This window comes from Didymella exigua (assembly GCF_010094145.1).
Source record: "Didymella exigua CBS 183.55 unplaced genomic scaffold M421scaffold_49, whole genome shotgun sequence".
NCBI lineage: Eukaryota > Fungi > Ascomycota > Dothideomycetes > Pleosporales > Didymellaceae > Didymella > Didymella exigua.
In genome coordinates this window covers 193,934-216,942 of record NW_022984823.1, presented here as the reverse complement: position 1 = coordinate 216,942, position 23,009 = coordinate 193,934, and the positions used below count along the sequence as shown (strand labels likewise).

The 23,009-nt window shown below is 55.2% G+C and overlaps 14 protein-coding genes across 14 annotated transcripts; 10 read left to right on the top strand and 4 right to left on the bottom strand.

Annotated features, from left to right (window-relative positions):
- The first annotated feature begins 13 nt into the window (after window positions 1-13).
- Window positions 14-1,772, top strand: M421DRAFT_425762 (beta-isopropylmalate dehydrogenase). Its single transcript, XM_033594189.1, has 7 exons — window positions 14-80; window positions 132-151; window positions 203-223; window positions 284-349; window positions 396-491; window positions 539-1,166; window positions 1,217-1,772. Exons 1-7 carry the CDS (start codon window positions 50-52, stop codon window positions 1,447-1,449), a joined length of 1,095 nt encoding a protein of 364 aa, XP_033443795.1. The 5' UTR covers window positions 14-49; the 3' UTR covers window positions 1,450-1,772.
- M421DRAFT_312406 (uncharacterized protein) lies at window positions 1,757-3,787 on the top strand. The gene is made up of 4 exons (XM_033589217.1): window positions 1,757-2,297; window positions 2,366-3,344; window positions 3,441-3,487; window positions 3,534-3,787. Exons 1-3 carry the CDS (start codon window positions 2,063-2,065, stop codon window positions 3,442-3,444), a joined length of 1,218 nt encoding a protein of 405 aa, XP_033443794.1. The 5' UTR covers window positions 1,757-2,062; the 3' UTR covers window positions 3,445-3,487; window positions 3,534-3,787.
- Window positions 3,788-4,083: 296 nt separating this feature from the next.
- Window positions 4,084-4,835, top strand: M421DRAFT_104407 (ADP-ribosylation factor 6; the record flags this gene model as incomplete). Its single annotated transcript, XM_033587017.1, has 2 exons — window positions 4,084-4,123; window positions 4,216-4,835. The coding sequence occupies 2 exons, from the start codon at window positions 4,084-4,086 to the stop codon at window positions 4,833-4,835; spliced, it is 660 nt and encodes a 219-aa protein (XP_033443793.1).
- On the top strand, window positions 4,476-5,924 carry M421DRAFT_312488 (uncharacterized protein). Its single transcript, XM_033589218.1, has one exon. The coding sequence runs from the start codon at window positions 4,835-4,837 to the stop codon at window positions 5,585-5,587; it is 753 nt and encodes a 250-aa protein (XP_033443792.1). The 5' UTR covers window positions 4,476-4,834; the 3' UTR covers window positions 5,588-5,924.
- M421DRAFT_96081 (ankyrin) lies at window positions 5,702-6,646 on the top strand (the record flags this gene model as incomplete). Its single annotated transcript, XM_033598365.1, has 1 exon — window positions 5,702-6,646. The coding sequence occupies one exon, from the start codon at window positions 5,702-5,704 to the stop codon at window positions 6,644-6,646; it is 945 nt and encodes a 314-aa protein (XP_033443791.1).
- A 935-nt stretch (window positions 6,647-7,581) lies between these two features.
- Window positions 7,582-7,962, top strand: M421DRAFT_9633 (uncharacterized protein; the record flags this gene model as incomplete). The annotated part of the gene is made up of 2 exons (XM_033598385.1): window positions 7,582-7,629; window positions 7,834-7,962. 2 exons carry the CDS (start codon window positions 7,582-7,584, stop codon window positions 7,960-7,962), a joined length of 177 nt encoding a protein of 58 aa, XP_033443790.1.
- A 652-nt stretch (window positions 7,963-8,614) lies between these two features.
- Window positions 8,615-10,464, top strand: M421DRAFT_425758 (glycoside hydrolase family 35 protein). Its single transcript, XM_033594188.1, has one exon. It carries the CDS (start codon window positions 8,636-8,638, stop codon window positions 10,346-10,348), a length of 1,713 nt encoding a protein of 570 aa, XP_033443789.1. The 5' UTR covers window positions 8,615-8,635; the 3' UTR covers window positions 10,349-10,464.
- M421DRAFT_104405 (uncharacterized protein) lies at window positions 10,357-11,868 on the bottom strand (the record flags this gene model as incomplete). The annotated part of the gene is made up of 2 exons (XM_033587016.1): window positions 10,357-11,697; window positions 11,812-11,868. The coding sequence occupies 2 exons, from the start codon at window positions 11,866-11,868 to the stop codon at window positions 10,357-10,359; spliced, it is 1,398 nt and encodes a 465-aa protein (XP_033443788.1).
- Window positions 11,869-12,021: 153 nt separating this feature from the next.
- M421DRAFT_311974 (general substrate transporter) lies at window positions 12,022-14,247 on the top strand. Its single transcript, XM_033589213.1, has 4 exons — window positions 12,022-12,429; window positions 12,478-13,243; window positions 13,295-13,769; window positions 13,822-14,247. Exons 1-4 carry the CDS (start codon window positions 12,222-12,224, stop codon window positions 13,933-13,935), a joined length of 1,563 nt encoding a protein of 520 aa, XP_033443787.1. The 5' UTR covers window positions 12,022-12,221; the 3' UTR covers window positions 13,936-14,247.
- A 754-nt stretch (window positions 14,248-15,001) lies between these two features.
- On the bottom strand, window positions 15,002-15,478 carry M421DRAFT_75045 (uncharacterized protein; the record flags this gene model as incomplete). The annotated part of the gene is made up of 1 exon (XM_033597098.1): window positions 15,002-15,478. One exon carries the CDS (start codon window positions 15,476-15,478, stop codon window positions 15,002-15,004), a length of 477 nt encoding a protein of 158 aa, XP_033443786.1.
- A 170-nt stretch (window positions 15,479-15,648) lies between these two features.
- M421DRAFT_425756 (Diaminopimelate epimerase-like protein) lies at window positions 15,649-17,069 on the top strand. Its single transcript, XM_033594187.1, has one exon. The coding sequence runs from the start codon at window positions 15,759-15,761 to the stop codon at window positions 16,902-16,904; it is 1,146 nt and encodes a 381-aa protein (XP_033443785.1). The 5' UTR covers window positions 15,649-15,758; the 3' UTR covers window positions 16,905-17,069.
- Window positions 17,070-17,385: 316 nt separating this feature from the next.
- M421DRAFT_425755 (uncharacterized protein) lies at window positions 17,386-17,625 on the top strand. Its single transcript, XM_033594186.1, has one exon. The coding sequence runs from the start codon at window positions 17,442-17,444 to the stop codon at window positions 17,598-17,600; it is 159 nt and encodes a 52-aa protein (XP_033443784.1). The 5' UTR covers window positions 17,386-17,441; the 3' UTR covers window positions 17,601-17,625.
- Window positions 17,626-18,269: 644 nt separating this feature from the next.
- M421DRAFT_75022 (uncharacterized protein) lies at window positions 18,270-19,160 on the bottom strand (the record flags this gene model as incomplete). Its single annotated transcript, XM_033597095.1, has 1 exon — window positions 18,270-19,160. One exon carries the CDS (start codon window positions 19,158-19,160, stop codon window positions 18,270-18,272), a length of 891 nt encoding a protein of 296 aa, XP_033443783.1.
- Window positions 19,161-19,880: 720 nt separating this feature from the next.
- Window positions 19,881-22,900, bottom strand: M421DRAFT_425753 (long-chain fatty alcohol dehydrogenase). Its single transcript, XM_033594185.1, has one exon. The coding sequence runs from the start codon at window positions 22,554-22,556 to the stop codon at window positions 20,322-20,324; it is 2,235 nt and encodes a 744-aa protein (XP_033443782.1). The 5' UTR covers window positions 22,557-22,900; the 3' UTR covers window positions 19,881-20,321.
- Window positions 22,901-23,009: the final 109 nt, after the last annotated feature.

The following is a 23,009-nucleotide window of genomic DNA, read 5'->3' as shown; positions in this document are numbered from 1 at the left end:
AAATTCAGAGCAACACTCATGCTCGCTCAATCGCACACACACAGCCATAATGCCTTCTTTCAACATTGTAGTACTTGGTGGTATGTGCGACTCTTCAGTTTCATCACTTGCATGCAGCTAATCCCGTGCAGGTGACGGCGTCGGACCTGAGGTAACAGCTCCATTCGCGCTTTCCTGACACAGAGCTCACATATGACAACAGGTCATTGCAGAGGGCATCAAGGTACGTGGCACACAGCAGGAGGCAAATGCACATATCCGGCACACACTAACGCCCAGATAGGTGCTGAAGGTCATCGAGAAGCACACCGACGTCTCGTTTAACTTCCAGGAACACCTCTTTGGTGGTGTAAGTCGCACACGATGACGCATCGGGACATGACTGACAGACGCAGTGCTCGATAGACGCGCACAACAACCCGCTCACGGACGAGACGCTCGAGGCAGCGAAGAAGGCCGATGCCATCATCCTGGGCGCTGTCGGCGGACCGGTATGCGCACTGTTGACCCAAGCTACTGCACCCACTCACGCGAACAGAAATGGGGCACCGGCAAGGTGCGCCCCGAGCAGGGCATCCTGAGGCTGCGCAAGGAACTCGGCACGTTCGGCAACCTGCGGCCCTGCTTCTTCGCGTCCGACTCGCTCGTCGAGCAGTCGCCGCTCAAGGCCGAAAACGTGCGTGGCGTCAACTTCAACATCATCCGCGAGCTGACGGGCGGCATCTACTTTGGCGACCGCAAAGAGGACGAGGGCGACGGCAAGGCCATGGACACGGAGCCCTACAGCGTCGAGGAGATTGAGCGCGTGGTGCGGTTAGCCGGTAACCTTGCGTCGGTCGAGGAGCCCCCAGTGCCCGTCTGGAGCCTGGACAAGGCCAACGTGCTCGCCACGTCACGCCTGTGGCGGAAGACGTTCGAGCGCATCATGAAGGACGAGTACCCGCACCTGAAGTCCGGCACGCACCTGATCGACTCGGCGGCCATGCTGATGATCAAGAACCCGCGCGCGCTGAACGGCGTCGTCGTGACTAGCAACCTGTTCGGCGACATCATCTCCGACGAGGCCAGCGTCATCCCCGGAAGCTTGGGGCTGCTGCCCAGCGCCAGTCTGGGAGGCATTCCCGACGGCAAGACCTTGCTGAACGGCATCTACGAGCCCATCCACGGTAAGCCATGTACTTGATGCCTTGCAGTAACCGGCTCACTGACAACGCAGGGTCCGCGCCCGACATCGCCGGGCAGGGCATCGTCAACCCCGTCGCGACAATCCTGTCGATGAGCATGATGTTCAAGTACTCGCTCTGCCTGCCGCAGTACGCTGCCAAGATCGACGAGGCGACCAAGATAGCAATCGACAACGGCGTTCGCACAAAGGACATTGGTGGCTCGTCGACAACGTCGCAGGTCGGTGATGCGATTGCCGCCGAGCTGGAGAAGTTGCTCCAGTAGAGGTTGCAGCATGTATACGCCGTATGATACAAAATGGCCGGAGATTAGTGTACAGAGGACATGCACGCGATACGTAAGAGGACTGTGCTATCTGTGTTTCTCGTCAACCGTGATGATGGGTGAGAGTGAGTCGTGACAGTGTGCGTGTTGTGGGCACAGTACAGTAGAACGAGAGTGTTGAGCCTGGAATCACGTGCTCACGCGCTCTGCCATCCGATGCACGATGACTGAATGCCGTCTCGAGTTTCAGCCGCACAAAATCGGTGCCCACACCTTCGCGGGCGAGGCGTGGCATGTGATCTGATCCTAGCAGTGTGGGGAAGGTGTTGCAGTGGAGCCCGGGCGAGGGTGCGACGTCACTCGTGGAACAGGATTCAGCTGTGTAGACGGCGCGACAGGCTGGGTGAGCCCACAATCATTAACGCAGCCGCCCCCGCCCGGTGGCGACGTGCTCGAGTGTGCCCCTGACCTGATCGCAGCCTCGCTTCTCGAGACTGCCTTTGCAATATCGTACTGCCTTTGTAGTAACATCGGCGCAATCCGGCCCTGGGCCTCAGACAAGGACCCTCGCCCGCCCGCCAGCTCCCGTGACGCGCGACCATTGACGAGCAGCATGGCGAGACAGTTTCTCTCGGACAAGAACGGTTGGCTGTCCTTTACCCACAGCACGCCGGTTCTGTACATAACGGCCGAAGATGACGAGTTCGACATGGAGACGATGCGCGCGTGGCGCGACGAGGGCTTCATCGTGAAATACATCCCGCAGGGCAAGAACGGCAAGGCATACGTCAACACGCTGCACAAGCTGGGCGACGGCATGGGAATCGGCGAGCGGTACGCGGTCGTAGGTATACTTCCCCGCGACTCGGAGCCGAAGAGAGGAAAGGGGGAAGGGGCTAACGTCACGCCATGGCAGCATTCGGGGAAGCAGCCGCAGTCTGCCTGGACGTCTTCGCCGAGCCCAAGACAGCCACAAGCAAGCTGTGCTCCCTCGTCGCGTACTACCCGACGTCGATCCCCGACCCGCGCCGCCGCTTCACGGCCAGCTTCCGCGTCGTCGTGCACCTCGCCCAGGGCAGCGGGGACGACGGCGAGACGGTCGACATTGTGAGGCGCCCGGAGGTGCTGGGGATACAAGCGAGGCGAAGGCTGGTCACGAAGCGTGTCACGCCTGGCATTGGCGCGGGCGGGCTGCTGGCGAAGATGGAGTACCCGGCGTACACGTACGAGGGCGTTGATCCGGGCTTTGCGGAACACGATCTGGAGCAGTACGACGCGGTTGCCGACGGCATCGCGTGGAGCCGCAGTCTGCATGTCGTGCGCACAGGCTTCGGCGCAGAGGTGCGCCTGGAGAGGCCGTGGGAGGACAACGTCGAGCAAAAGTACCGCGCCCACAACGTCCAGAAGCTCATGGACACGTACGTCAACCACCCAACGCCGTGCGTCAACTTCACCCCGACCATGACGGGCGGCTTTGGGCGCGCCGAGCTGAAGCGCTTCTACGCCGACTTCTTCCTCACCACTGCCCCGCCGTCGCTGCACCTCCGCCTCGTCTCGCGTACCATCGGCATCGACCGCATCGTCGACGAGCTGTACGTGCAGTTCAAGCATACGTGCGTCATGCCGTGGATCCTGCCGGGCGTGCAGCCCACGAACCAGAAGGTCGAGATCATCGTCGTCAGCATCGTGGGCATGCGCGCGGGCAAGGTGTGGAGCGAGCGAGTGTACTGGGACCAGGCGAGCGTGCTGTTCCAAGTCGGCCTTTTGGACTCGGAGGAGGTGCCTGAGCAGTTCAAGAAGGCGGGGCTGGAGATGCTGCCGGTTTCGGGCAGCGAGGCGGCGCGGAAGGTCATGGACATTGAGAGCGAGGAGGCCAACTTTATGATTGACGACTGGTGAGGATGATTGAGGTTGAGGAGGTGAGAATGATTGAGATTGAGGAGGTGAAGATGATTGAGATTGAGGAGGTGAAGATGATTGAGATTGAGGAGGTGAGGATGATTGAGCTCGAGGAGGTGAATCTCATGATTGACGACTGGTGAGTGCTTGATACCTGGCGCGTGACAAGTTCACTGATTTTGTAGATTTAGGATATTGTATTTGCACATTTTCAGGCCAAGTAATGCGCGACATGTTGAGCTGGGATCTGACATGTGTTCTTCGATTGTTGGCTCGGCAGTGCTGCGTTGAAGCAATTACTCGCAGACGCGTTGAAGCAGTTACTCGTAGACGCGTTGAAGCAGTTACTCGTACACGCGTTGAAGCAATTACTCGTACACGCGTTGAAGCAACTACTCGTAGACGCGCTGAAGCAATTACTCGTAGCCGCGTTGAAGCAATTACTCGTACACGCGCTGAAGCAATTACTCGTACACGCGTTGAAGCAATTACTCCTAGACGCGCTAAAGCAATTACTCCTAGACGCGCTAAAGCAATTACTCGCAGACGCGTTGAAGCAGTTACTCGTACACGCGCTGAAGCAGTTACTCGTACACGCGCTGAAGCAATTACTCGTAGACGCGTTGAAGCAACTACTCGTACTCGATTCTTCGGCAGCATACAGCCGATCGATAAAGCTCCACCCACCTTCCAGGCATGTGAAGCTCTCGCCGCACTCACAACGCCGTCGGCACCATGTACCACCTCGTCAAGTCCATCTACTTGCATGCCACAAGCAAAGAAGGTAAGCCCCCGTGCGCGACACCCTCTCGCTCGCCAAGACGATCCCCAAGGCTGCACCGCGCCACACCCACCAACACCCCCCAGAGTACTCGGTTCTGCTGCTCGGCCTCGACAACGCGGGCAAGACGACGCTCCTCGAGCAGATCAAAGCCTCGTACACGCCGTCGCACCCGAACCTGAAGACGGTCCCCACCGTCGGCCAGAACACAGTCACCCTCGCCCTCCCGCCGCCCAACCCGCCCATCTACCTCAAGCTCTGGGACGTCGGGGGCCAGCACAGTCTGCGCGGCCTGTGGCAGAGCTACTATGCCGCCGCGCACGCCATTGTGTTTGTGCTCGACAGCTCCGACGTGGGGAGCGCGACGCTCGCGGAGCTTGGGGACGGCGTGGGGGTGAACGACGAGATGGGCCGGTTGGACGAGGCGCGGCTCGTGCTGGAGAGCATCCTGGGCAACGGAGAGACGAGCGGGGTGCCTGTCTTGGTGCTGGCGAACAAGCAGGATCGCGAGGACTGCGTCGAGGTTGTGCGCATCAAGGAGGGGTTCGTGCGGCGGGTGTTTGAGGGCGAGAAAGGGGGGAATGTCAGGGACTCGAGGGTTTTACCATGCAGTGCGCTGACGGGGACGGGCGTGCACGAGGCCGTCGAGTGGCTGGTAACGCGCATGACGGGGAATAAGGAGAGTCGGCCGCCGGTTATGCGGTGATGATACGCAGTGCCTTCGAACATGTACTCCACGGGAGCTTCGTAGACGGCTCCAGCTCTCCGAGTCCTCAAGAGAGGGTGATTTCTGCGATCCCAGCACATCTCCAACAGTGTCCCAGACCCTACATCTCCAACCCAGCCCTGCAACCTCAGCCCTGCAACCTCAGCTCTGCAACCCCAGCTCTGCAACCCCAGCTCTGCAACCCCAGCTCTGCATCCTTCGCGTCGATAACCATGTTCATTCATATTCGTATCCATGTTCTAACTGCCTCCCGTGTGTCGTGCATAGGGCGAGCTTCCAGAACACACCAAGAACAACGGCGCCCGCGCCGGGGCATGCATGCAGGTACTTGGACCCAGACCCGGCCATGTCTGCAACACGCGACGAAGTGGACCGCTGACGAGTTCAGACCGGGACTCGCAAGAACAGACCTGTCTGACGTGTCAACTCACGGCAAGCACGGTAATGTGCAGTCGGTAAGCATCGCCAAGGCAAGGTCAATTGTCGTGCCAACTGCGGTGTGTTCGTCAAGACCCAGTGGTACCGTCGGCCTCATCCGAGCCACGCGGTTAAGCCTCACAAGCCGCCCACACAGTACATGGGCGCATGTCAGAGTGGGGCCCAACACACTCCGTATTCAAGGAACAGGGCAGGTCGATAGAGGTGTTTACTCTTTCAGGCAGAGGGGGCTGACTGCTCCTCCGAGGCCGGTTCGTGGCCCACATTCCATGTTGCCGAGTCCAAAGGGATGATGATTCCCCTCCCCGCCTCGCGCGAGAGCTCCAACCTCGCGTCATCATCATCGTGATCGCCACAATAAAAACAAAAACATCAACAAAAACAACAGGCACAGCAGCGATAGCATCATGGCGCCTGCTGATAGCCCGCCTGTCGGCCTGCTCGCGCTGCCCACCGAGTTGCTGCTGCTGCTCGCCGAGTCGTGCCTCGACCAGACCGACATCAGCAGGCTCGTGTGCAGCTCGCGCTACCTCAGCAACGTGCTGTGGCAGCCTCTGCTGCGCACCAACATCGCGCACCACGGCAGCACGGCGCTGCTCTGGGCCGCGGCAAACAATCACACCGACTTCGCACAGCAACTCATCCACCTCGGCGCCAACCTGGAAACATCGCCGCACTTCCTCGAGCGTGCGAACATCCCGCGCGTGGGGCGCTACTGGGGCCGCAACGTGCCCAACAGCGGTTCCTCAACACCGCTCTGCTACGCCGTCCAGCGCCGCAATCTCGCCATGGTCGAGCTTCTTGTCAACGCCGGCGCGCTTGTTGTTGCTCTGCGCGGCGTCGGCTACGGACCCTTTGAGTACGCGTACGCGGCCAAGCACAGCGCCATCATCCATGTCCTGGTGAGTCAGCTGTGGACCATTGACGCACCCGTGGGGCGCAACGGCGAGACGCCGCTCCAGCTCGCATGCCGCAACCGTTATGTCGACGGCGTGCGGCGGCTGCTGGAGCTGAAAGCGGACCCGAACGCGAACAACGTCGTCCCCAAGGAGCGCTTCAGTCACGTGCGGTCCCTGTTGGACACGACGAGCCCCGGCTTCTACACGCACGATCGCTTCGACCTGCCCACTGGGAACCCGCGCGACGACGCCCTGGCCATCCTGCGCATGCTGTTCAACTGCGGCCTGGACCCGGACGAGTCGTGTCGCTGCCGCTTGTTCAGAGTCGACCCGCGAGCCCGCGTCTTGCTCGAGAAGAAGAACGCTTCGAGCAGCAGGGACCGCAAGCGCAGGTCGCAGGAGTATTCGAGAGGCTTCCGTGGTGCGTTTGGACTGCAGAGGAAGCGTCGCTGAATCCTGCATTGCTGTCCTTGAGTGCCGACTACGAGCAACCATCGTGACCGCAATCTGAAGCTCAAGCAGGGACCGAAGTCCTCCAATCTCGGAAGGAGCGAGGGAATGAATAGAGTGAAGAGATGTGTGGATCAAAGGTCTCGCCAGGAGACAGTCATGCTCCAAGACCAAGCCAGTGGCTGCTGGTCTGTGTCGTCTGTCCCATCTTCTCTCACCGGTCTCCGTTTGAATTCCCATGAGAACGACTGATGTGACCACGATCCTAGCATGTTCTTATAGCGTTATCCATTGTGCTGCATGGCGTTCCCCGGCGGTTGTATGGACTTTCTTCCATCGTTTGTAATTCCATCTTGTTGCTTTATGGGAGGGGGAGTTCTTTTTCTTTCTATTTCTTTGCTTTTGATTTCTTCGTAGTGGAGCAGCGGAACCGACTCAATGAATCACCAAGGAAGGTCTTCTTAGACAGCGAATTCCTTTAATCATAATCGTGGCCTGTTTATGGGAGACCCAAGCTGCTCGGTGGCGAGATCAGTGTGCAACCCTTGCCGTTCCACAACACGGGGGCGCGCAATCGCACATCTGGTAATACTTTATCAAATGCGCGACGCATACATGTTCCCGGCGCGAGGACATCGACTTCTTTCGACCTTGTGATGGGCAACATGGTACGTTCAATGTCGCACAATGCCCTCCAGGGAATTGGTGATTGTACACGAGATGCGGACCTCCATCTCACTGTATCAGCACTCCGTGGGTCCTTCTTCCAAGCGGTGCACCAGGCTCGCTGGTCCGGTCGGAATGTGGACATGGCACAGCGTTCACGCACACTTTGACACCTACCAAGTCCCACTAGGTAGTTCCGCAAAGCAGCAGGATGCCCTGGCAGAGTCCAAGGTCCCGAACATACAGCTGTGTCGGAAGCAGCCCCTCTTGAGATGAAATGGGAGACCGCCGTCTACTCCGAGTATGCAGCCTCCGTATGGGTAAGAATGCAGTCACTCCTGCAACGGGCAACGGACAAGATGAACTTGACCTACTAGTACATTGCACTCGACAGATCAGGTTTGCGCCTGGGGACCCGCTTAGTATCAGAGCAATAGAGCCCTTCACTGCGTCTTACCTGCCGTTCTCCTCCATCGTCTATAACTGAATCAATTTAATGGGAGACTTTGCTAATCGACACGCAGACCGTCTTCGGCATGGATCTTGTAGCCTTCGGTTCAGACTCGCACAACCTCACGATCTCGCCCCAGTCCTGGGTGTACTTCGCCATTTATGTGGTGCTGGCGATGCTGAATTCAAGCTTCTACAAGTGAAAATGATCAGCGCACCATGAAGGGGAGATCGAAAGACACATGGTCGAACATCGAGATGGATATGGTGCAGCGTCGCTGACAGGGGCTCCGGATCTGTAAGATTCAAGCTTTGGAACTGCGGGACACAGAGTCCTAAGCGGAACGGGACGTTGCGATGCAGTTGCGCGAGTAGACTACGATAACGGCATTGTTGATCGTGAAGGATTCGATAAGCAGGGCAACGCCTCGTTGTCGTTGAGGGCAAGAAGAAATGTATCGTCGTGTTCTTCGTGGTACTCCGAAACTCGGCGATCACGACCGATACTGATCGTACAACCAAAAATTTGCGCGACGATGCATGCATTACAGCGAGGTTTATGCGATGGTATATGCGTTGAAAGAAGCCGAGGCGGGCACACGGTATCGTACAGGTACCCCACATCCTGCATTGTGAGGCGGGGTACTATCTCCGCGCGAGTCGGATAATTGCAGGGTAGTTTATGCGATTGCGTGGCCCAAGTGTCTCCTCGCGGGCTCCACTGTGTCGGCTTGCCATGGCCTATTTGAAAGTTTGGGGTTTGTTCAAGTTCCTCTGTGTTCGACTTTTACTGTACTTATATTCCACCATTGACTTGGTTTGACAAGACTGTATTCTTCATCTTTCGAGCGACTTGTTTGCTCCAAATCCACCACCATGACAGCGATCGATATCCCGCACCTTCGCAAGACTAAAACGTCTAGTCAACTCATCGTCAATGGCGAACCGTTCCTCATGCTCAGCGCTGAGCTACACAACTCGACACTTAGCTCAGCCAAGTACATGGCAGACGACAAGATCTGGCAGAACATGAGGGACATGCACATCAACACACTATTGGGATCCGTGTCTTGGGAACAGATCGAGCCTGAGGAGGGAAATTTTGACTTCTCCAACCTCGATGCCGTCATCCTAGCAGCTCGCGAGCACAATATGAAGCTCGTGTTGCTCTGGTTTGGCAGCTTCAAGAACGCGCTGTCGACATACGTTCCTGCATGGGTCAAGAAGGACGTGAAGCGTTTTCCCAGAGTGCACACCATTGAGGCCGGGAACAGGAAGCGAACACTCGAGCTCCTGAGCCCATTCTCGGAGAACAGCTGGACAGCAGACGCTAAGGCTTTCGGAGAGCTCATGGCACATCTCAAGGAGTTTGATGGCCAGCACAGTACTGTACTCATGGTACAAGTCGAGAACGAGACCGGGTTACTCGGCGACTTCAGGGACCGATCGAAGATTGCAGAGAAGAAGTACAGTGAACCTGTGCCAAAGGATCTGCTTGAGCATCTGCAAACCAAGTATGCAGACCTGCATCCTGAATTCACTAAACGCTTCCCCGGGATCAAGTCCACGTCTTCGGGCGCGACTTGGAAGGACGTATTCGGTTCAAAAGATGAAGTCAACGCCGAAGAAATGTTCATGGCCGATGCTTTCTCAAAGTACATCCACCACGTCGCCTCCGCAGGCAAGGCTGAATACCCAATCCCGCTCTACGTCAACGTCTGGCTGAACTTCGACAACCCTGGCGACCTCGATATGTCGGATACTAACGTCGTTGTTGGTGGAGGTGCCCAGGCCGGCATCTACCCATCCGGTGGACCTTGCCCTCACACCACAGATGTGTACAAGTTCAACGCACCCAGTATCGACCTTATCTCGCCTGATTTGTACTTCCACGACTACGAGCAGACTTGCATCAACTACAGACATGGTAACCAGGCCCTCTTCATCCCAGAGCAGAGGCGTGATGAGTATGGCATCAGGCGAGTATGGCTTGCCTACGGGACATACCTTGCGCTGGGATGCTCGCCATTTGGTATCGACTCCCTACAAGCTGCGGAATCACCTGCAACAAAGCACTATAAGCTCATCCATTCTTTGCGACATCATATCCTGGAGGCACAAGCTGAGCGACCCGAGGATATGTTCGGCTTCTTCTTCGATGAGTTTCAAGAGGGCCAGAAGGTTGTGGAGAAACCTTGGACGAAGAACATTGCTAACTACGAGGTCATCGTCGAGCGCGCATTTGTGTTCGGCAAGGCTGGGCCTGGTGCTGGTATTGTCATCCACCAGGGCGATGGCAAGTTTTTGTGTGCTGGCTGGGGTTTTAATCTCTCATTCAAGAGCACAAATCCCAGCTCCACGTTCACCGGCATACTGCACGCGGAAGAGAAGGAGATCGACGCGGAGACTGGCGAGCTGAGCACAGTGAAGATCCTAGGCGGTGATGAGACACGGAGTGGCGAGTTCCTAATCATGCCGAATGAGGATCCGGACTATGGAGGCTTCCCAATCGCTGTCACCATCCCTGCACGAACATGCATTGCAGAGTGCTGGGCATATAGCTTGGAGGAGACCGAGGATGACTACTAGGGCTTTCTTTAAAAGTAGGGTGTAGCGTCAGCAGGTCGCAAATCTAAGTCCTCCAATTTTATCAGCAACCTGTCCAGATTAACGCTGGCTTGTAGTGTGCGTCCATGCGAGCCCGTCCGCAACTCGTCGAGTAGCGCGCTTCCGATATCACGAATCTTAGGAATAATACTATAGCCGTTTGCATCGAAGACCTCTGTTGGCATGTGGTACAGAATTTCGAGTAGTTCGTTGACCGCACGGTGTCGCTCCTCAATTATGGCGTGAGGCGTGATCAGAAGACCGTCCGCTTTCGCGATCGTGTTCATCTGCTCAAGCAGGTTCGCCCTTATATGCAGTTGTGTAATCTTGAGATTGACTGTTTGCACATTGAAGCCGAAGTCGCCAATGATATGATCCCCTTGCCAGCTCAGTTCAGGAGGAAAGTTGTCAGCTATCCGGTAGGCGTGTTCGATGTGCGCTTGCAAATTTTCCATCGACTGGGTTGCAGTGGCTTGGCTAGACTGCCAAACCATGAAAAGACGAGAAAGCGCGTTTAAACCAGGCACATATGAGTGCTCGCTGCCGATATGATCAGGCGAAGACGGCTCGCCTTGATCCAGTAATTGAGCATCCGACACCTCCAGAGGCATCAGTGCGCTGGTCTGGTCGTTCGCCTGACGCAGTAATAGCAATTGTCGCCCATACATATCACTTGTACAATGGCCAGCGTAAATGAGCCAGTAGAGTCGTTTCAGCAGCTGTGAATCCGCGAAGGACATGGTGCCGACTGACTGGTGGATCAGAAATTTGACGCTCATAGCTGCCTCCGACATGAGCCGATGTGAGATCGGCGAATCGATGCCGTGCTCGTAGTGCAGTGCAGTGCCGAAGTTGTACATGGCAATGCTTCGCTCTAGGGTAATTGCAGCACTCGGGCTCCACACACCTAGGCGTTCTGTAAAGTCTAGGCACGACTCCACCGTCAGGTCAAGATAGAGATGCCGTCTTCGGCGCAAGCTAGCTACTGTTGCTGCGCATACCGATGCGACCAAGAGCAGAAAGGATTTGGGTTCGTTCCCAAGCGACCGGTGGCTGGTCGCCAGCTGTTGCATGAACCGATCCTGGTGAAGTATGGGAGCCACCGGATGGATCCATCCAAACCAGTCGGCGATGACCTGATTCACAACCTCGAATGGTGCGAGTGACTCCAGACTTGTTGCCAAAGCATCATGGTCGGCATCAAGCTCGTTTCGTAGGCCTTGAACGTATCGATTCTTCGGGCCTCGCTTCTTCCTCGGCTGCATCCTTGTACAGTCGATGTTTACATCAATACACGTGGAGCACTTGAATTGACCATCTGGTGTCAGGCACTTTCCAAGTCAACTTTCAATTCCACTAATGCTTCAGGACTGTCGGTTTCGCACTCGGATGGACAGCACGCTCCCGTACTCAGAAGTGAGCAATCGATGACATATACAACTTACTTTTACTTTTCTCGCTCGACATGCATCGCATGCAGCTGAGATGCGTTGGCGAGTCATTTCATCCGATATATATCCAGGTCCTTGTCCGACGGTGGAAGAGGCATGCTCTTCGAGTTGCCGCATAAACTGGAAAAACTATGCATGAGCGCTAGGCTAGCGTGTGAAACGGATCGCTCTGAAGACTTCGCGCCCCTTGTCTCTCCGCAACAGGTGACTGCCAATAACCCCAGATTCTCACCCCATGGCACTCGTGGCGTGTTGCAGGGGTTGTAGCTGGCCGCTGTTCAGCCAGCAAGCTCTATACAATGAATGTATATATGCTTCCTGATGAGACACTTTGAGATCAGTATCGAGACACTCATCTCCTGTCTCCGACCTATCTCTACGTCTCATTTCGAACTACACACATTATGGACAGCAAGCAAGACGCCGACGTTATCCATCGTGAAGATGTCGCTGTACCGTTCCAACCGGAGGAGGACCAACGGCCCTGGTACAAGCAGCCCGAGCTTCGGAAGCTGTACCTGATGATGCCATTCTTATTTCTGGGCTCGACGACGCTGGGCTACGATGGTAGTCTTCTCAACGGTCTTCAAACAATGCCAGCATGGCAAGCATGTAGGCGTCTACGGCGGATTTGTCATGGACGAAGCTGATGGGGCTCAGATTTCCATCATCCTACTGGTTCACGACTCGGCCTTCTCGGAGCCTTCCCAGGGTTTGGAGGATTCGCCGTCCTGCTCTTCACACCATACATCGCCGATATTCTGGGTCGGCGGATGGGTACTGCGATTGGATGTGTTCTCGTCATCGTCGGCTCGATCATTCAAGCTCTTCCACAAGCCAGCAATCCGGACGCAATGTTCCTTGCAGGTCGATTCATCATGGGAATGGGGAGTAACATCTCGAACGCCACTTGCCCACTCCTGATCACCGAGGTCTCTCATCCAAGACATAGAGGTCGCGTAACGACCATCTACAACACACTTTGGTATCTGGGCTCCATTCTCGCGGCCTGGACCACTTACGGGACCCTCACACACATTGCCTCTGACTTGACCTGGCGACTGCCCATCGGCCTCCAATGTGCCATGCCAGGCATCCAGCTGGTTTTCGTCTATTTGCTGCCTGAAAGCCCGCGCTGGTTGATCAGCAAAGACAAGCACGAGGCTGCGAAGAAGGTGCTGACAAAGTACCACGGCAACGGCGAGTACAACGACTTTGTCAACTGGGAGTTCAATGAGATCAGTCAGACTTTGAAGGTGGAGAAGGCCGCCAGTGCCACCAGTGGATGGTATGAGCTTGTCAGGACCCCTGGCAACAGGAAGAGATGTTTACTCATCATCTTGACCGCGATCTTCAGTCAGTGCTCGGGCAATGGCCTAGTGAGCTACTATCTCGCGGCAGTCCTGCAGACTATTGGCATCACTGAGTGAGTACACGCGGCCCGATATAGATTACCAAAATACTGACAGGTTGACAGCGGCTCTAACCAAGCATTGATTAATGGCGGGCTGACAATTTGGTGCTTCCTCGTCTCTCTCGGCTGCGCCTTCCTCGTCGACCGAATCGGCCGTCGCACGCTCTTCCTCAGTGCAGGTATCGGCATGCTCATCGCATTCACTATCTGGACAGCCTGCAGCGCCGTATACGCACAGACTGGTAACTCAAGTGCTGGCTCTGCTGTCTTGGCTATGATCTTCCTCTTCTATGGCGCCGCAGGGATAGCTTGGCCTGGTCTGACAGTATCGTATACCGTTGAGATCCTGCCTTTCAATATCCGCGCAAAGGGACTAACGCTTTGTTTTGTGTTTACGTCACTGTCCGGTGTTTTCAACCAGTATGTGAACCCGATCGGTATCCAATCGCTTGGCTGGAAGTTCTACCTCGTGTACGTTGTGGTTCTTGTACTCGAGTGTCTGGCAATTTACTTCCTCTACGTGGAGACCAGAGGTCCGGTACGTACACATTCGAAGCAGAAGTGTAAGGCACATACTGACTGCGAACCAGACTCTAGAAGAAATTGCTATCCTTTTCGATGGCGAAAACGCCAATGTGGCAGGCACGAACGTTGTTCTCGGTACAGATGGAGAGCTGAAGCCTGCGAAAGGGGGCGACTGCTGAAGAGTCGCGCACTCCGCTTTGACTCACTCGATCAATGTTGAATAGTATTTGGACATGTTCCGGTTGCCAAGCGTGTCAAACGTGTGCTGGACCTTTACCGGAGACATCGTCAATAATCACGCAGAGATGCACGGTCTGTTTGCGGAGATTTTTCACCTTGACCTTATATTACTGGACAGGAGAGAGAACGCAGTCAGATCTGGAGTCAGATCCTGCTTGATATAGAAGTCGCGCAACAGGCAGTCGGGTCGAATCTGCTGATCTGAGCCCTTGTGTTGTGTTGATGTATAGAGCCTCACATTGTGTTGACAAGTGCGTCAGGCGGCCAGCAATGCTCCAAATGTTTAGATTGGCATAGACATCGAGAACAGCTATTTCCCAAGAACACCCCCTCAGACAATCGCACAATCACCAGCCGATGATCGAGCCGTGGTCGGTAGGTGGCAAGTCACACTCGACTTAGTGCACTCGCGTATGGCGCTACCAGGGGCCGAGCTCCGTCCCTGCAAGATATGGTCAAGAACTTGGTCGCGTTGGAAGAGCCCGGCGGCTCGATTGAACTAGTCAAGATGTATTGGGATGGTTGGAGGGGTGGGTAGGCGTTGAGACTGTTCCACAACGCCATGGAACAACTCGTGGCAAAGGTGACAAATGGACAGGGAGTCGACATGCGTACGCAAGTGACAGCAACACTTACGGATGCAGATCTGACGGACTTGCAACATAGGATTATCAGCGTGCCCTCGGGAGCAAGGGCGAAGGACGAGGGACAGGACCTGAGCCTGCAATGCATGTTTGCAACAACTACCTTCGCAAGAGATACGTTGCTCAAGCTATCTCCAATCGAAATCGCTGGCGAGAAGATGGGTTCGATGCCTGAGATGCTATTGAAGGAGTTCGAGGACAGCGGTGGAGAGTACAAGTTCTTCGCTTTATGGGCGCAGAAGCCGCTCGTTGCTTCAGCTGTAGCCATCTCTTTTTCCACCATAACGCCCATAAGACGTATCTCCTGCAACCACATAGTGTTCCTGGAGCTTCTTGTGCGTTCGCCCGTCGTCTCAGCTGCTCACCAGGGAATCGCCTCAGGCCCGCGCTCCATCTGCGCAACCCTGGTACTCCTCGCTTCTGCCCCTGCTTCCGCCTCACCGGACCCATACCCTGCTCCCCATCGCTTCTTAACTCTGCGCACAGCAAAGCGCCCGATACCCCATACCGAGCTTGCAATGATCGTGCCCGCAATACCTGTAGGTGCAAGCACGAATCCTGCACCACTCATGAATGTACCCATCGCGCCTGCACCTATTGTAGCCACAAAAGAGCCAATGGCGACATATTTCGCGTAACGCACGACGCGCCAAAAGATGAAGATCAAACTCGATCGAAGTACGCGCAGAGCGGCGCGTGTGCGGCGAGATGAGACGGCGCCTGCACCCGCTGCTTTGGGGTCGTAGAGGTAGCGGAGATTCTGCTTCGTTGTGGCAAGAGCAGAGCCTGAGTGCGCATCTATCGCGACGTCGTGCTGATCGGTGGGCTTGGGTGCCATTGTGACTTGACAAACATGTGGTGCGTGAGATCAATTTGTCGAGTTGACGAAGCCAACGAGTCCAACACGAGAACTGTTAGATCATGACGTCATATATGCAGCAAATGTACATCTACAAGTAATCCGCATCAATGGAATTGTGCTCTTATTTTAAATGTTCTAGATGGCAAGCAGACCCTTGTGTATATGTCTGCAAATGACAGTCTCCTCTGTAAACGCGTACAATAAAAATAGGGCCGAAGTCAGGCACACCGGATCGCTGGTCCTACATGCGCCCTAGATGTATTTACCGATGCAAACCACGAACACTGCCAGATACACCTTATATCCAGAATCATCTTCCCCAAAAAACTCCCGACAATCGGATCCCAAACAGAACCAAGAACTTGACAACATGGCCTCACCATACTGGATCCAAACCGAAGACTGGCACACAGCAGGCGAGCCCTTTCGAATCGTCGCCCAGCTTCCCAGCGGTTCTCTGCCAGATGCACCCTCGGTTGCTGAGCGCCGCCTTGTCATTCTCAATATCCCCAACCACCCACTCGAGATACTGCGCCAACAGCTGTGCCACGAGCCTCGAGGCCATTCTGACATGTATGGTGGATTCATCACTCCACCTGACGACCCCGGTGCGCATTTCGGCGTCCTGTTCTGGCACGCCGACGGCTTCTCTACAGCATGTGGTCATGGGACCATGGCACTGGGGTACTGGGCAGTTACTCAGGGACTGGTGAAGGCGCCTAAAGGTGATGGGGTCGTGGATGTGGTCGTGGATGTTCCCTCTGGTCGTGTTGTAGCCGCTATTACCGTAAAGCAAGGCAAGCCAGTCCATGCAGACTTTGTGAACGTACTGAGCTACCAGCTGGAGAGGGACCTATCAGTTCAGGTGCCTTCGAGAGGTATCAGCATTACAGCAAACTTGACATTTGGTGGCGCAGTATATGCGACGGTCGATGCGGCACAGTTTGGGCTGCGGGTAGAGCCGAAAAATGCGAACCAGTTCATCGATCTAGGGAGGGAGATCAAGAAGACTCTGGGGACGAGAGCGCAGTATGGCACGCATGACTGCTACGGTGTGATATTCTACCACGAGGACGACGCGACCGCGGATCCTGTTAGGCAGACGAATGTCACCGTCTTCGCTGATGGTCAGATTGATCGGTCTCCCTGCGGTTCCGGTACATGCGCAAGGCTGGCAGTATTATCAGCTGAAGGCAGAGTGACTGCGGGGAGGTCAAGGCTGATTCACAGCTCCATTGTGGGATCGACTTTCGAGGGTAATATATTGTCGGAGGAGAAGAGTCCCATCGAGGGTGGTGCAACGGCGTGTATACCGCGAGTGAGAGGCTGCGCGAACTTGGTGGGGAGGATGAACTTCTTCATTGATCTGGAGGATCCAGTCCGGCCGTTCACGCTGCGGTAGTAATGTTGACGTGGCCCTGCTGCGGGCGGCATCGTGCACGTTGATCGGTTCAAGACTCGTTACGCTACTGCATCCACTGCCAAAAAAGCGAGACTGCCTTTTCAATCCACTGCTGACTATCCGGTATCTCCAAATAATTCATTGTCAGGTTCTTCATATCGCCCATCCTGATGTAGTCGAACCCAGCTCAAGTTCAGCGACAACGTCATCGGCAGCCTTCCAAATGTCTGCATCGACAGAACTACCATTTTGTACAACCTTCTTGTTGTCATTGTACACAAGATTGGCTACATTGACGGGGGACACAGGGCCGATATTTCAGTCCTAAGTGCAAGGATTGAAGACATCTTTTCTTATCTTGTATCACGAGAGCGCGGAATGACCAAGTTGAGTCCGGCGGAGCAGGTAGTCAGCGCTTCATTAAACCCAGCGTGTGGAGTGTTATCCTTGCCTTGCTAGACTACCATGACAATGTTATCGGATATGACATCTGCCTGGAGGCAGTCAATGATTCGGAAAGAGACTTTTACAAACTGGATGATGGCTTCTGTTAGTATGCAGAGCTTAGAAGTTGTGGTTCGTCAACGTCGTCTCCTACTATTTCGTCTACGTAAATATGTGGGCCTCTCCGCACTGGCATATATTATACTAATGGAACTACATCAGAGCTTTCCTGTAAGCAGCACCAAAGTCTAGTGGCTGATAGCGTGGAGTGAATTAGTGTATACGCGGGAGAAGTTAGTGGCGCGATATAGAGGCGTGGAGATGGTTGGAAAGGACGGAAGCTTGGGAGAGAATATTAAGATGGCCACGTTAGCTGTGCGCGACTCTAGACTCAGAAGTGAAGTTGAAGAAGGGTGCCGGTAGATCAGCCCCACGGCGAACACACTCTGTTCGTATACCACACGAATTATCTGCCTACTACACTGCTCAGCCGAGTAAACATCATGATAGGCTAAGCTGACAACCTAGACAGAAAAGGTGACATGTGACGCAGTGGGATGCAATGAAGAGGTTTGTGGAAATTAAAATCATTTTTGATGTGCGACACGCAATGCGCTAAAGTCATGTGGCTAGTGATAGAAGAAAGAGCTGATAGTCTAGCCGTATCGTCGTGATCTTGTGCAAGGGGTATAAGCCATGATGTTGAATGCCAGCTGTTGACAAACCCAAACGCCAGTGAAAATGAAAGTAACCGCCCGCCTCAAGTGACAGGATCAATACTGATACTAACTGTGCCGATGGGATACTGCGCTGGGCCTTTTTCTAGTGCTGCCTGTATTTCGCGTTGCAAAAGCGTCCTAGCAACGCAGGTAAGTAAGAGTCTCACAGTGAGTATGCGGGAGAGGCGATAGGGCAGACAGGCTAATACAACCTTCCCTCAACGATCTTGATCCTCTTCCACATGCCGACGTGTTCGATACCCTCCTCTACCCAGTGAGGTTCGGCATCGATCTCAACATTCCCTTGCTCGTCGCGCAGTGCCTCGGAGAAGCCATACTTTTCCCACATTTCGACGAGCTGAAGCTGGGCGTGGATGAAAACCAGGCCCTGCCAGGAGAGTTGACGAGTTGTGTTCGGTGCCTTCAGTGCCGCGAGCTCGCGTGTTGTCGGGGAAGGAAGGCTATAGATGAGTTCAGGGTGCTCTGCGGCGAATTTGATGGTGGCGTTGAGGAGCATCCTAGCAATTTTGTTTCCGCGGAAGGCCCCAACGACTGACAAGCGGCCGAGCTTGATATATGGCTCGTCAGTGTGGACTATCCTTTCGGTCGTAGGGGTGCCATCATCGGGATGCGTGACTGGCTTCTCCTCCTTGTACTTGCTTGGACTATGGGGAGGAGGTATGAGACGGATAGTGCCAACAGGGGTGCGCTGAGCCGTTGCGGAGGCGCGCCTAGCATCATCTGCAGGCGTGTTACCAGAGTCGCTCCTAGTAAGAGTTCCTTTTGGAGGCGATGATGTAGTAGCGCCAACTGATGCGTACGCAACCCAATGCCAGCTACGTGCATCATCCTCGTCGAACTCGGCCTCCAGCGGCACGCCCTGCTCGCCGAAGACCTCCTCGCGCACCGACATGGCATCCTTGAAGATCAGTGGGATGTTGTTGGCTGTTTGCTGGTTCCACGGTTTGGTGCTGTCCCAACCGTCGAGGTCGCCCTTGGGAGGGGATAGTGTTGACATGAACTCGGTGGCGCCATTTGCAGCTGCACTGCTGACGCCGAAGCCGTGAGAGATGCTGCCGGTTCGCTGCGCCATTCTGCCCTGGGTGAAAGGACCGTCTAGAGCCGCCATGTTCGTGCTGTTGTGGTCGGATAGCGATGGTGTGGTGGGGTATTGGCGGGGTTTTGGTGGCGTGAAAGTGATAGGGGGTATGATTTCAAGGCGGCCACTGCGGTGCTCTTATTGTCGCAGCAAAGGGAAGGTGTCGTGCCGTCGTCTGCAACCGCAATTTCGAAAGCCTGTCTAACAGGGTGTAGGTGCCGCGCGCATTAAGTAGCTTTGGCAGTAGCGATGCGCCTCATCCGCTCCTGCGATCCTGCACCAGTGCACTCATCGCCCACTGATGCATGTGGGGCTCTCGGCTCGCCACTCCTAGTCCTAAGAGTGCGCATTGCCGATCTATTTTGCAGCCAAGGTCATACAAGTGAGAAGTACTACTGTTGCTCCGTAGCGCGTTGCGATCTACAATTTTGGAGAGTACGCGCAAGAACCGCTAGAGTGGAAGCGGTGAGAGATTCTGCCTCCCAACCGTGGATTTGCGGCTAATGCCAGAACTTGGCGATCGAAAATCACTCCGCTTTGATAGTCGCCTGTGACGGTATCTTGCCTTAGACGGAGGTACGTTGAGGGTTCCACATCACTACAAGTCCATGAAGCCCTCTGAATGTTCAAAGACTGCAAAGCTACCCGAGCCTAACCAGGGCGACCTTCACCAAGATATGCACAATGACATCAATCCTGACCCTTAACACAGCACAGGCCGAAGGCGTGCGACGCAGCCAATCAGCATCGAACACCAATACATGCAACAACCCTCCACCCGCCGCATTCTGCAAACCCGATTTGGCCAACCAAGCTCTGATGAGGCCTCAAGCAGAGGAGAGCTTTGGAGTTGATTGTGGACGCTAGTCTTAGCGGCTGCGATAGTCATCATGAGCATCTGACATGGCGTCTTATCGTCACAAGCGATCAAGACGGCGGTGTACCGTGGTCGGAGTGGAAGATAACGGAGTAATACCACGATAGAACGACAATACAGCTATGCCTTCGATAGCCGAGGAAAACGGTGTCAGGCATACCATGAGAGCATCTGTGGATGCAGCTTTGAAAGACAGCTTGCCCGTAACGTGAGTAGTCAGTATCTGACTGCAAACGTTCGCAACAATGTCGGATCAGTGCGGTGCTATTCCATTTCTCTCAAAGCGTGGCTCTCGACCTCAGCCCTTCAGCAACACCTCTCGAGATCCAATCAGAAATCGCCATATTCGTCACCATGGGATTGACACCACTTGCGCTGGGAAATACACTGGCATCCGCAACATACAAGCCCTCGGTGCCCCACACCCTACCCGTGTGATCAACAACGCCCTCTTTCTCGACCTTACTCATTCGGCAAGTTCCCATTTGATGAGCCGAAACAAACACGCTCTCGGGGGTTGGGAATCCTTTGGTTTCCACCTCCTCAAGCCAGGCCTGGAAACTCTCATCATTGATACCATCTCCGCTCGCCGGGAGCGAAACGTCACGCTTGAATGTCGACACGCCCGGAATGGTAGTAAAGATCTCGCTCGCACCCTCAACATACTGGATCCTCGCTAGCGCCAACAATCCCTTCATGATATGCCCCTTGTCGAACTTGCTGGGCGTGTAACTAAACCTGACCCTTCCATCTATCGGGTCGGGATACACACGCCCCGTGTGGCGGTCTTTGCAAATTGAGATATAGCCCACCATGTGCTTCATACGGGCTGCATCGAGTTTGTACTGCAATCCTCCCTTCCAATCAAGCCAGATAAGCCAGGAAGATGGGATCATGTTCGTAGCTTCGAGTTTTGCGCCATGCCCACGGCCGTCGAGATTTTCATATTCGCCGACGACGGAGGTCAGAATTGCGCCTTCCCAGGGCCTGATCTCTTCTTGGTAGATGCCGCCAAGAAGGGATACTGGGTGCACGTAGAGGTTGCGCCCGATCTGGGGATTGTTCAATTTGGAGCGGAGAAGTAGCAATGGGCTCTGCATCGTGCCAGCGGAGACAATAACGCGCTTTGCTTTGATGATGACTTTGCGACGCGTGATGGGCTCGCCGGCGACGCCGCCGTTGATGTCGCGGGATACCCAGGAGCCAACTACACCTGTTGTGACTCTCTTCCCGCCGATAGTCTTGAAGATTACTCTTTCGGCGTGGAATCCCTCGATGAACTTTGCGCCCGCTCGCGCAGCGTCTGGGAGGAACGAGATGACGGGGCCTTGTTTCTCGCACGAACCGCAGCCGAACGTGCAGTGTCCGCATCGATGCTGCGCGCCACCTGTGTTCTGTGGCACTACCTTGTGGTTATATCCAAGCTTTCTCGCGCCTTCGAGCAGCTTCGCATTCGCGCTGTTTTGTTCGACGTAGTCTGCACTGACGCCCATCCTGTCGCAGACGCGATCGAGGCACTCTTGGAACCGCTCACTCGTAAAGAAAGGCAGGCCTCGATCCGCCCACTCTTTCCTCACGTATCCCTGCGTCTGCAGACTGGCACTCCAGTTGACTGTGCCGCCACCGCCCCACGCTTGGCCGGCCACAATCGAGGTACTCGTGTCGTCGGAGCTAATAAATGCGCCATTCATGAAGAGATGATTCCACCCGTGTTCCTCGCTCATAGGAAAGTGTTCAGGAGTCCAGTGATACGCTTTCTCAACAACGAGGACACGATTCCCGGCTTCGGCAAGATTTTTGGCGCAGACAGCGCCACCACAGCCGCTTCCCACAATAATGACGTCCGTTTCGATGACTTCGGGCTTGTCGCCGGGAGGAAGCTGGATGAACTCGTAGTCGTAGCCTTTGCCAGGCTTCATGCCCGTCGGCACACGTGGCACGCCGAGGACACGGCGTAAAGTGGGCGTGATCTTGATCCACGTCTGCCGCGACAAGACTGTCAACGAGCGGTGCAAGCTGCGGATTGGACCTAGTCTGGCGGTCTTCCATGATCTGATGATGGCTTCGCGGATGTGTACAGGCTGTTCACTTATGGGCGTTAGGTAGCCCGTAAGGGCCAGAGAGCCAACGCGTGTGTTCATGACGTTGAGTACAGTAGTGAGCTCCTGGCGTGTAGACGATGGCATATACAGAGCGAAGATGCGTTGGAGTTCCTGCTTGAAAGCTGGGTTTGAGGATGCATAGTCCTGGAGGTAGTCTGTTGCTGCAAGTGTGGCCTCCGGATCAGATTCGGGCACCAGCCCTCGTATGGTGGATAATGCGGTAGAGTATTCTGTGTCGGTCGCTGCGATTTCTGTCCTGGTGTCCGCAACGGATATCGGCTTGATCGATGGAATGCACGCGTCGGTGATGGCGAGCAGTGTCTTCCATTGTGCCGGTGTCAATGGGTCATTATCCGGCAGAGGAGGCAGGGGAGTCGCCTTTGGCGAGACCGAATCAGTAGGTAGTGACATGGTAACTGTCTGGGAGTCTCTGCAGTCGGTGAATTGACGTGGAAGAGTGGCAGAATGCAGGCACTCCGTGCAACGCCACGCGGGGGCCAGATCGTGGAGTCTTTATCTCCACATCGTCTCGGATCGCCTCCGAACGGATTTGTTGCTTCCCCGCGCTCCTTCTCACGCTTGTGCTCAGTTTTGACTCGCGTCTTTCACGTGAGCCTCGGCCCCGGACGCGACCGCCAAGGATGCCGACACTGGAGTGTCAGGGTCCAACCTTCGCCCCTTCACCCTTCATTTGGACATGTCCAAGTCATCAACGGCATCCAAGACGTGTCGAACCCTCCAACTGAGTATCTACCTACACCACATCGCTGCGTCTCATCGCTGCAGTTGGGAGTGAAGCCAGTTGCAGTGCTCCCTAACATCGACCAAGCCCACTTGCACGCAATTGTCGAGAATTTCGCCTGA